General features: G+C 36.4%; 1 protein-coding gene across 2 annotated transcripts in view; it reads left to right on the forward strand.

The window, feature by feature from the left end:
- celsr3 (cadherin, EGF LAG seven-pass G-type receptor 3) overlaps positions 1-12,328 on the forward strand; it is a 153,726-nt gene that overhangs the window by 105,864 nt on the left and 35,534 nt on the right. For both annotated transcript variants that reach the window (XM_038293860.1, XM_038293861.1), the window contains 5 exons: positions 115-235; positions 3,696-3,879; positions 4,069-4,170; positions 4,258-4,352; positions 4,860-5,069. In XM_038293860.1, coding sequence (XP_038149788.1) covers positions 115-235; positions 3,696-3,879; positions 4,069-4,170; positions 4,258-4,352; positions 4,860-5,069 — 712 coding nt within the window. The remainder of the gene's footprint in view (positions 1-114; positions 236-3,695; positions 3,880-4,068; positions 4,171-4,257; positions 4,353-4,859; positions 5,070-12,328) is intronic.

Below are 12,328 nucleotides of genomic sequence, written 5' to 3' on the forward strand. Positions count from 1 at the left end.
AATATAGACAACTAGTGAAAACCTGTTTTTAATGACTTAACCAACATATCTTATTATTTGACTGATAAATATTGTTTTTTCTGCTTCTTTTATGGCTGTTTTTTCATCATGTAGGATTGACCACCACTGCCCTCGGGGTTGGTGGGGATCTCCCACCTGTGGACCGTGTCACTGTGATGTAAATAAAGGCTTTGACCCTGACTGCAACAAGACGAGTGGACACTGTCACTGCAAGGTAATCAAGACAACAACAAACACTTTCACAGTCTAGAGTGGCAACCTATGGATCTGTTTCCATAGAGCATGGAAAATTTATAGGGAAAATGAACATACATACACTATATTGCCAAAAGTATTTGCTCACCCATCCAAATTATTGGAATCAGGTGTTCCAATCACTTCCATGGCCACAGGTGTATAAATTCAAGCACCTAGGCATGCAGACTGTTTTTACAAACATTTGTGAAAGAATGGGTCGCTCTCAGGAGCTCAGTGAATTCCAGCGTGGAACTGTGATAGGATGCCACCTGTGCAACAAATCCAGTCGTGAAATTTCCTCGCTCCTAAATATTCCACAGTCAACTGTCAGCTGTATTATAAGAAAATGGAAGTGTTTGGGAACGACAGCAACTCAGCCACGAAGTGGTAGGCCACGTAAACTGACGGAGCGGGGTCAGCGGATGCTGACGCGCATAGTGCGAAGAGGTCGCCAACTTTCTGCAGAGTCAATCACTACAGACCTCCAAACTTCATGTGGCCTTCAGATTAGCTCAAGAACAGTGCGCAGAGAGCTTCATGGAATGGGTTTCCATGGTCGAGCAGCTGCATCCAAGCCATACATCACCAAGTGCAATGCAAAGCGTCGGATGCGGTGGTGTAAAGCACGCCGCCACTGGACTCTAGAGCAGTGGAGACGCGTTCTCTGGAGTGACGAATCGCGCTTCTCCATCTGGCAATCTGATGGACGGGTCTGGGTTTGGCGGTTGCCAGGAGAACGGTACTTGTCTGACTGCATTGTGCCAAGTGTAAAGTTTGGTGGAGGGGGGATTATGGTGTGAGGTTGTTTTTCAGGAGCTGGGCTTGGCCCCTTAGTTCCAGTGAAAGGAACTCTGAATGCTTCAGCATACCAAGACATTTTGGACAATTCCATGCTCCCAACTTTGTGGGAACAGTTTGGAGCTGGCCCCTTCCTCTTCCAACATGACTGTGCACCAGTGCACAAAGCAAGGTCCATAAAGACATGGATGACAGAGTCTGGTGTGGATGAACTTGACTGGCCTGCACAGAGTCCTGACCTCAACCCGATAGAACACCTTTGGGATGAATTAGAGCGGAGACTGAGAGCCAGGCCTTCTCGTCCAACATCAGTGTGCGACCTCACAAATGCGCTTCTGGAAGAATGGTCAAAAATTCCCATAAACACACTCCTAAACCTTGTGGACAGCCTTCCCAGAAGAGTTGAAGCTGTTCTAGCTGCAAAGGGTGGACCGACGTCATATTGAACCCTATGGATTAGGAACGGGATGTCACTTAAGCTCATATGTGAGTCAAGGCAGGTGAGCAAATACTTTTGGCAATATAGTGTATATATATATATGTATATATACATATATATATATATATATATATATATATATATATATATATATATATATATATATATATATATATATATATATATATATATATATATATATATATATATATATATATATATATATATATATATATATATATATAAATACATGTATAGATAAAGATGAGAGGTAGGCAAAAAGAAACATAAGTGATTTATTATTTACACGGTAGCTAAAGCTAAATCAAAACAAGTTTTAAACTAAACTTGCATTAAAGCAGTTTTTTTTATCTAATAAGCAGATAAAAATCTTTGGTGAAAAATTCACCTTAAAAGTAAAACTATAAAGAAATCTTTGCATCTTTGCAGTAGCTGAATGCTAACATTGCACAGCTTTACAGACTAACCATGACCTACTATTATATGATATCCAGTCCTGCTTTAACATAATTGTCCTTTTTTTTATAAATGTGCTTTAAAAAGTTTGTTTGCAGCCAGTGTGCCTAACCCAGATTTATCCTGCATTTAATCTGATGTTTTGACCACAATCTTTAATCTAGGATATTGAACTCAGCTCTGACCCTTATACACACAAACAGGACACACAAATGCAAAAAACAAAGATGGATCTATATCCATCCCTGAAGAAAATATTTTATCGACCAAATTACGGTTCTTGGAGACGCAGAGCCTCTCCAGACGTTACACAGTTGGCCGATCAATGTCTAAGTATTGCTTTTATTTTCCTTTGTTTCTGTACTGTCCAGGGTTTCCATAATAATGACCCTCACTTCCAGCTGCGTTTTAAGAATTGTGAAAGTGGTACTTTAATGTCAAATAAATCCAGCTGATATAGGTCTTCCTTTTAATTTAATCAGCAATTCATATTATTGCTGCTTTTGTGTTGAGTTTGCAGATGAAAACTATAGTTGATTCTTTTCTGACAATCGTTGAACCTCTACAAACAGAAAAACAGGTGATCTAAAAGCAGAAATAGAAAGATAAAAATGGGGTGGAAATGAAGATTATAAGTTATATTTAAGTTCTGTAATACATTGAAAAATGCTTTATTAATACCAAGGGGTAATTAGATAATCAGATTATGGTCCTATTCCCAGAAATGACTCACCTTTATTGTGCTGGATTGAATTCAATTTTCCCACATGAAATTCCAAACTGTGAGTTGAACCCCAAATCGGATAAAAAATGTAGATTGGATCAAAATATGATTTTCTTCTCTAAGTATGTCACAAATACTGTATGAGAGCTATAGATTTAGCTTCCAGTTCTAAGAATAAATGATGCTTGAACTCTAGAATGTCTGTAAGTTTACTTGTAACTTCTCTTGTTGCTGTAAAGCTGAGATTATTTTGGTTCAGATCCCATTTTACAAAGAATATTCAGGTATCAATTCGATAATAAACAGAGGACAGCAGTTCATCATACTGTAGAGTAGCTGCATGACTGAGCAGACTGCTAAACAGTTTAATGTGGTTGGACATTGGCAGAAAAACAGAGCTGTTAGCTTAGCAGCGCTATGACCTGACCTGCTGGAAGCAACCATAGCTTTTTGTTTTCCTGTAATCACCAAGAACCAGTTTTGTGCTTTTTGTTGTTGTTGAGCATCCCTATAGTAAGGTATCACATCCAGTGAAGAAAAAAACTGTTACCTTGATACAGCTGTAGATTTTAGTGGATGCAATAAAGAAAGTTGACTTAAAGTTATATAATTATAAATATATAAATATCATGAAATTATATTATTATGCTTAGTCTGCTTATAATATAGGTATAACAGCAAACAGTGACATTATTTAAAATCTGTTTTGTTATATTTTAAAAGTAAACCACAAACACAGATGTTGCTGCTATTTGACCATTTTTTAGAGACTTAAAGTTAGGCCAGCATGACACCAGAAAAACTGATGCATGAAATTGTAACACTATTTGTAAATAATGTATTATTGATACTAATTACAAATTTAAACACATGTCCCTTCATCTTTTCTTTTACTTTCCTCAGTTTATGCTGATAAACTGAGAACACCTCCCTCATTATGTTCAATAACTTCGGGGTTTAAATGTGCAGTCAGTGAAAGACCTTATCTTCTCTGTACAGGAGTTTCACTATCGCAATAGAGTCTCTGACACCTGCCTCCCATGCGACTGTTACCCGGTGGGCTCCTTTTCACGATCGTGTGACCCTGAGACGGGCCAGTGTCAGTGCAGACCTGGCGTGATCGGCCGCCAGTGCAACATGTGTGACAACCCCTTTGCTGAAGTCACTAATTCAGGATGTGAAGGTGAGAAGGAAGCACAGTTTTATGTGAACCTAAGTTGGGAAACATCTGTGCTTGTTTTATCAAGCTATACTATAAATTGTTTTTGCTCCAAACATTTTTAATGTATAAATAAAAATATATATATATATATGTCATTGGCATGAGCCTTTACCCTGATACATAACATTTTTGATGCTATTCTCCTTGCAGTTATCTATGATGGCTGTCCAAAGACCATCACTCAGGGGATCTGGTGGCCTCGAACCAAGTTTAACCTTCCTGCCGCTGTGCCCTGCCCCAAAGGCTCTGTAGGTTAGTACACATACACGCTAATGCTGTCCAATTCTAAACCCAGCTCACTTTAAACCTCTCTAATTCTTCCTTTTTGTCCTCTTACAGGTGCAGCAATCCGGCACTGTGATGTGGAGAGAGGGTGGCTGGATCCAGACCTTTATAACTGCACCTCGCCTCCATTTGTCGAACTCAACATCGCTGTATGTAGACTTTAAACTTCATGGTTATCTAATAAGTCTTCATGGTTTATGAGACATGCATTTGGGATTTTTCAGGAATACCAAATCAAGAAGGAGTTTTATTTCACAACAGTGGAATAAAACTAAAGCAAATATTTGCTTGCATTTATTTGTGAATGGCTTATTTACTATATTGGTGTGGTATTTCTTTTTTTAAATGTAAGGAAAAGAAACAGAGATTCACCTTCTGATGTATGACAGCATCAGTTACACCTGGGCTAAAAAAAAAAAAAAATTTTTTAAAATGCACAAAAAAGAAAAACATTTTGGAACCGAGCACATTCACAGAAAAATGAGATGTTCTGTTCAACATATTAGGTTCAAGGATATGTTCGTGGATTATTATTTTAATAACTTATCAGGACCTTTAGTACCTTGAGCTTTTCATGTTGTATTTTTTTCTGTCAAATCTCATTAACATTTCTGAGGATAACAGTTATGCTTTTTGTCATATTTTGTTTTGTAAAGCTTGATTCCCTGGAGCGTAATGAGACGGAGCTGAACACCATCATGGAGAAAAAGCTAGCTCACCAGCTCAGGGACGTTACCGAGGCTACCAGCCGCCTCTATGGCAATGACCTGCAGATTGCTGAGCGACTCCTCTCCCGCCTCCTGACGTTTGAGACCCAACAGAGCGGCTTTGGCCTCACCGCCACTCAGGACGCACACTTCAATGAGGTCAGACACCATCTTGTAGTTGTTTTACATTTTTATTTATTTGCTTTTAATGCATAGATCTAAAGAAAATTGCCCTTACATTGATATGTAATAGATGGAAAGAAAACATGATTAGCCTTCATTTTCTACTCACCTCCATGCTGAACAACACTCTGGAGTACTTTTTTGATATCTCAAATGCATCTGGAGATCTGGGAGGCTTCTTGCTGTCTGCTGACATTCAAATGTCCTGAAAGCGTGCACATGCACGTTCACGAGCCTACTGGAGCCGGCAGACCAAACCAGCGCATTCAGCTCGGCAAAGAACTCATGCTCTTCCTCAACACTGAAGTCCTCAGACATTTTTCTTTCGTTGTTTCTTTCTTTGCACAGGTAAACAGCACATTTCTTCTGCTACGCTTGCATTATCGGCAGAGCAGACGCGAATGCGCACTTTCATCTGGTTTAGTCTGCCGGCTTCCGTAGCGTCATAAACGCGCCGGCGCGCGCTTTCAGGAAATCCTATACACTACTGTTTATGCTCTAAAAACATTCTAAATGACTTCATTTCGAGTAAATTCTGGATGCTACCCACTCAGGACACTTGGAATACATTGGACGAGCAGTATGGAGGAATATTGACACGTTTTTGTGGACTTTTATGGACCTTTCTGTCTCGGGCACCGTAGACCTCCATTATTTGAATGTCAGCAGACAGCAAGAAGCCTCCCAGATCTCCAGGTGCATTTGAGATATCAAAAAAGTACTCCAGAGTGTTGTTCAGCATGGGGGTGAGTAGAAAATGAAGGCTAATCATGTTTTGGGTGTACTATTCCTTTAAAGTAAATTGTGCTAACTTAAGTTTGTAAAGCTATACTGCTGACCTTCACTGCACAAACTAAATATAAAAGAAGTATTTAAAATAAGTGTAATTGAAGTAGGCAAATAATATGATCTGCCAATTGAATGATAACCGTTGCTTTTAAAATAAGATAAGACAATGCATTTTTTTTTCTTATTTTAAATGTAAATTGTTTTATTCCATTGGTAAAGAGTCTCACATACCTGCTTAATTTAAGACAAAATATGTTATTTTAACAAGTTATATTTTAGATTTTCACTTAGATTTAAAATTTTCTGCAGTGTGTTAGAACTAGCAAATGATTTACAGAACAGTTGTATTGGAACAGAGCAAAGGAAATGGAGAGTGTAGTTGGTGTCTAGTTGGTGGCCAATATATTTCCTGTGTTAAATTTATAGTGAACAAAGAGAATATCTAAAAAGCTTTTATCTTCTGATTAAATAATTAATGAATAAGTTAGGAAATGTGAAAAATTTAACAGAACTGAAGTCGCTTTAGATACTGTCATAGTCAGAGGAGTGCACAGACATTTTGGGGGGCAGGTGCTCAGGAGGGGGGGGGGACTTTTTAGCGCACGTGGAACACTTAATTATATAAAAAAAAAATACACACGCATGTTGAATGAAATTTGACTTTAATTTGTAACATTCTCTAAACGTGAGTTTGCAATGGAAAAAAGTCACATCACCAACAGAACAGACTAAAGCGTACTTCTTTCATCTGGCTCATCTCCCTGTTTTCCCTCACCCATCTGCTCTCCCTCATCCTGCTGTTCTCCCTCATCCTGGTCTTTTTCTGTCTCTGTGTCTTCCCTGAACTCTTCCTCATCTCTTGTCCTGGTAGATGTTGATAGTATAGAGCTTCCCTGCTGTGACTGGCTACAATATAATAATAATAACCATCATGACAATAACAATAATAATAATAATAATAATAATAATAATAATAATAATAATAATAATAGCTTTAACAAATATGCCACATTAGTTTAAATAATGGGCTATTAGGGCAACATGACTGGAAGTCTTGTCACGTGGATATGACTTATGGTAGCCTACAAAATAATAGCTATTTTAATACCTGCTGATTTTGTACAAACCACTTAAAAATAAAATGTGAACAGCTTTTAAGATTTTTCAATACGATTAACCCTCCTTTCTTGGCCTTGTGCTGCAATTACTAAATCAATATACAATTAAGACAATAAAGAGACCAAAATGTGTTAATTTATGTTGCCTAACAAAACCTATACAACAGAAAACGTTTGTCTTAACAAGAAGGATTAGGGCCACTGGAAAAAAAAAAAGTTGACTGATTTTTTAATTTTATTTAAAGGGTTAGGGTTAAAAAGTCAGAATTCTGACTTTTTTCTCAGAATTCAGTCAGAATTCTGAGATTAAAGTCAGAATACTGAGAAAAAAGTCAGAATTCTGAGAAAAAAGTCTGAATTCTGAGAAAAAAAAGTCAGAATTATGAGAAAAAAAGTCAGAATTCTGACTTTAATCTCAGAATTCTGACTTTTTTCCCATACTAAACTGAAATAAAATTTAAAAATCAGTTAACTTATTTTTTTTTTTCAGTAGCCCTAATCCTCTTCCGTAGATTTGCAATTGCAAACTCTACCGAAATTATTTGTAGCCTATGTGGTCGTCCTCACGTTATCTGTCATTGATTTGGGCTACAGTGTAAAACTTTCAGAATCGGGTTTATTGCCATTGTTAGTGAAGAGTTCACAAACTAGGAATTTTTTATGGTACAATCGTGCAACATGAAACATATATGGAATAGGTAAAAAAATTATAAAAATATCTAAAAACTGTGGGTATACAGCATGCAATAAAATTAGACTAATATATACACTTAAGATAAAAATATGGATATAAAATATAAAAAGTAAAATAGCATCTTACAAGGAGACAACTAGTTTATCAGGTGACCAGTCGGCAAAAATGCTTGTTTGGTGCTGCTGAATGAGACATTTTAATGCACAACAAAATGATTCTGCTTGATCTGTATATTACCTGGCTAATGGGGCACGGGAGAAGCAGCCTGTCAGCGACCGTTCCTGCTATCTGAAGACGTTTACTGGACTGCTATGATGCGGCGCATCTTGCATGCCCTGCGGGCGACCGAGGGAGGTCACGTGACAAAGGAAGAGAGATACAGTAGGCTGGTCGGCTGCTGGCTCATATTGGGGCATTGTTTCAGTTGTTTTTAATGGCTCAGGTTTTCAAAAGATCATTTCAAAACCGACCTCAGTAAAATCTTAATATATTAATAATAATAATTAAAAAAAAAAGAGTTTCAAAAGGGCATTTTCTTTGAAAAAGGGCAAACTTCCTAGTGCTTTAGCACCACCTAGTGTCTATGTATGCACGCCCCTGGTCATAGTCATTTTGACCAGAAAAATTTTCGATGTTTCATTCTCACTGTTGTACAATGCCAGAAGCTTTCTGGTGAAGCATCGCCCCCTAGCTCCATTTGCTGCCTAAATAATAATTGGTCTGTGTGTTAATAACCATCTAGTACAAACATGTTGAGAGTTAAATGACTGGAGTTGGTCTAAGATGCTAGAATCCACCTTGGCCACTATTGAGGTAGCTTTTGACTTGAGTATGTCTTCTGCTGTATTTCAGGTAATCCCCATCCAAACTCCATGCCAGTAATTTATGCAGCTATATTCAGTTTAGCTGCCTCTAATGCCACAGATCTTTATGAACAAGTAGAAACAAGAAGTTTGTATTTTGGACATCATTATGACGGAAAACAGGAACAAAAGTTAGAAATAATTATGATTATTTAAATAAGATTAGTCTGCAAATTTTCGCTTTGATATCACAGCTTAATATTTTCATGTTGTTGCACCACTAACCATTTTAGTTAGCTTGCAACTAGTTTAAATGAATCCTGACTTAAAAAGCCAGAGCTATGCATTTAAAGTTTCTGATGGAAAGAAAAACATATGAAGAATGAATTGGAAACAGACTAGAGTCTCACTAAATGCTGTTTATTGTAAAGAAAGATGTGGTTGAAGTCAGAATCAGAATCAAGTTCATTGCCAAGTAGGTTTGCACTTACAAGGAATTTGACTTGGTGTTGTTGGTGCAGACAAAAAACAAAATAAGATAGAATATATATATATATATATATATATATATATATATATATATATATATATATATATATATATATATATATATATATATATATATATATATATATATATATATATATATATATATATATATATATATATATACACAGAGGCTATATACACACAGTAGACTGTGCGTTAATGTAACGCAGAAATCCTGAATGGGGAAGAGAAACATTGTCCAGTGTCAAGGGCGGCTCTTGGCCTTGTTGATAAGGCTGGTAGCAGATGGGAAAAAAACTGTTTTTGTGGCGGGAGGATCTGGTCCTGATGGACCGCAGCCTCCTGCCAGAGGGAAGTGACTGAAGTGTGATTAGTTTTAGAGTGCAGAAATATTTTTGATTAGATGTAAATTGCATATATTTTTAGGTAATATCCTTGAGATGGAAAAAAGTGTGAAAACTACTGTACCTATCAGGTTGCTCAGACAATTCTTTCTTTTTGCTGTACAGTACGTAAATTTGTAAATTGTAACAATGCATTCAGCATATTAGACCTGTATAGCTTAACGAGATGTATAATCAGAAATTGTAGAAAACAAGAGGTTGTTTAAATCACACAAAGCACTCTTTGTTTTTTAACTAACTTCTAATTGCTCTAATTATTTGATTTCTGATTAAAAAAAGAACCTTGTTTAAATCTTTCTGCTTTATTTTACCTTGACTTATGAAAAAGCTGCTGTTTTTAACCACCACGTATGATTGATAGACTGCACAACTATGAGGGACAGAGTTGGTGACATGATATTAAAATAAGATGTCTACCTCTCTGAAATGGGAAGTGCTGCTCCTTTGGGACTGAGGTGACAGTCACTCATGAGATATGCAACATGTCAACTAAATCGTCAACTAAATGTCAAAATCTCGTTTTACCTGCTGCGACGCCGACAGCTGTGGATGCACAGTTTGAGCAGATCACAGCTGTTTGACTGACATTTCATTTGGCTCTTGCAAATTTTCAGGGTAGTTATCAAATTTAGCAGAAAGAGACTAAACAGCTGAAAAATAATCATAAAAACCCATTTTCCGTTTTGTAAGCTATCAGCTGACGCTTCAGGTATTTCCAATTTGCTTGTTGCACCGGAGACATGAAGACAGAGCCTGCTTCTTTTCATAGAGGAAATTAAAAAAAAATAGTTTTCATCTTCTGCTTTATCACTGTCACTCAAACATATTTTTGCATGTCGAAGAAAATCCTAGCGTCTTTTTTTAAAGCAGAGGTGCCAGAGGTGATATTACTAAGTCTTAAAGTATTATGCATTTTTCTTCCCACCTGGAGGATTTTTTTCACATTAGTAGCGATCCAAAACATTCGGATATTTTTCACTCTTTAATCTTTAGCCTTTCAGTTACCAGGGAGTCATTTATTCAATTTAATGAGGTCTATAATCAGAAATAAAAAGCAACAGTTTCCTCTGATTCATCCCACCTGCTTAAAATAATGAATTTTGCTTAAACTGAGGATTGTATCCATCTGTTGACAGCTGTAGCAGCAGTAGCCACACCCCTGTGGAGTGAAATGAGAGCAAAAAAAAAGAAAAAACTGAAACGGTTTGAATTAAATAGTAGAAGTAAAAGAAAAAGATTTTTTTTTTACATAAAGCTGTGTTCCTGTTTTCAGTTTTACATATTTCCTTTTTTTGAGTTCAACCTTTTACTTATCCTCTTACACACCATACATGTCAATAAATCTATTATTTTATCATTTATAAGATTAAATCACAGTTAATTATAGTTTGGTTCCCTCACAATGCCAAACATGCTTCATGTTGCAAAATACATGACTATTGCCTGACAAAGACAGTTTCTATGCCAACCGAGTAGCAGCATAAATTATGTCTTATACAGAGGGAAATAAAAAGTAGCAAAAAAAAAAAAGAAACCCTCCTATCTGACATCTAATTTAACCTCCCAGTAAACCACAATTACCCCTGTTAGGGCTTCAGCTTCCTTATAGTGTCATAAACCAGCTGTGCATTGCTACAATACTGCAATGTTACCACCTTTATTGTCAATCTTTAAATCACTCTTGAACAAAAACATCAACTCAATCACATTGTTGTAAGTTAAACCTCTACCTCCTGCTGTCTTTATGCCATCTATTTAATGGTAATAAGCAGTTATATTTGTAGCACAACCACAGGCAGCCTGGTTTATTCATTTGAAAAGTGCCAAGAATATACATCTGATAACAGTTGACACCCTACTTTAGACGACAGCTATTAGGCAACATGAGCAGGTAATGCAGAGGACAGTCTCTATAGTAACATGATGGAGGTAGCAGATATTTGTGGCTGCAGGAAAAATGACTAAAGGAAGGGAGGACGATAGAGTTTTCTCATAGGGAATATGGCACTGTATGAAAATAGATGGAAAACATTTAATCTTCAAACAGTGATTAAAAAAGGGGGTTTGTAAAATGCTGTAAATTGAGCTTTTCAAGTAGGTTTGCAGTTAAACTGTGACTGATGATTTCATAGTTTTTAAAAACAATTGAAAGTGTAATCATTGCCATAGTCTCTATGAACAAATACATTTATTAGGTCCTAGTGTTGCATATCAGGTACAGCAATGCTGTTGGCATTATAACGTTTATTAAATATTAATTTAGTATATTAGGTTAATTCATTTGTATAAGTTGTGTTTCTAGCAAACATGCAAAAGATAGTTGATTAAAATGTGTTTCTTCAGAAACCATGAACCCGATGCCTTTTTTGCCTTTTTTTCTGGCAGGTGTGATTTGGCAGACTAACATTTATTATAGAATAGGGTAGAATTCGACTGTCACAAGTACAGAGCAACATAATAATTTATATTTACTGTTAAACGAATAATGTTTCATATGCTAAGGAAGCCTAATGAAATAACAACAGTCTATGGGCTGCTACTTTCAGCCTGCTTGTATGCACATCTTCGGCTCTTTATACTTTTGTGATGTGTTCATACATTCCTGTTTCTATAATTGTCTAATTCTATGTCTGTCCCCATGACAAAACCCTTGAAGTCCTTCCCTTTGTTTAATTTTATGGTATTTTTCATACTTTTCTATGGACCTCTGACAGTGGATTCAATCCGTTCAGGTTTAATCAGATTAAGTATTTTAGGTTTTGATTAAGAGGTGTTCTAAAACATGTCAGCCTAATTCAAAAAGGGGAATACTTACAAGTTTAGCACTAATAGGAGGTTGAAAAGATGGATCAGGTTTTAGACTCAGGTTTAACTCTCTTAAAATAAAAATGAAAATAAAAGCTAATAGCTACACTTA

This window comes from Cyprinodon tularosa, unplaced genomic scaffold, assembly GCF_016077235.1.
Source record: "Cyprinodon tularosa strain WSP-4 unplaced genomic scaffold, ASM1607723v1 ctg330, whole genome shotgun sequence".
Taxonomy (NCBI): Eukaryota; Metazoa; Chordata; class Actinopteri; order Cyprinodontiformes; family Cyprinodontidae; genus Cyprinodon; species Cyprinodon tularosa.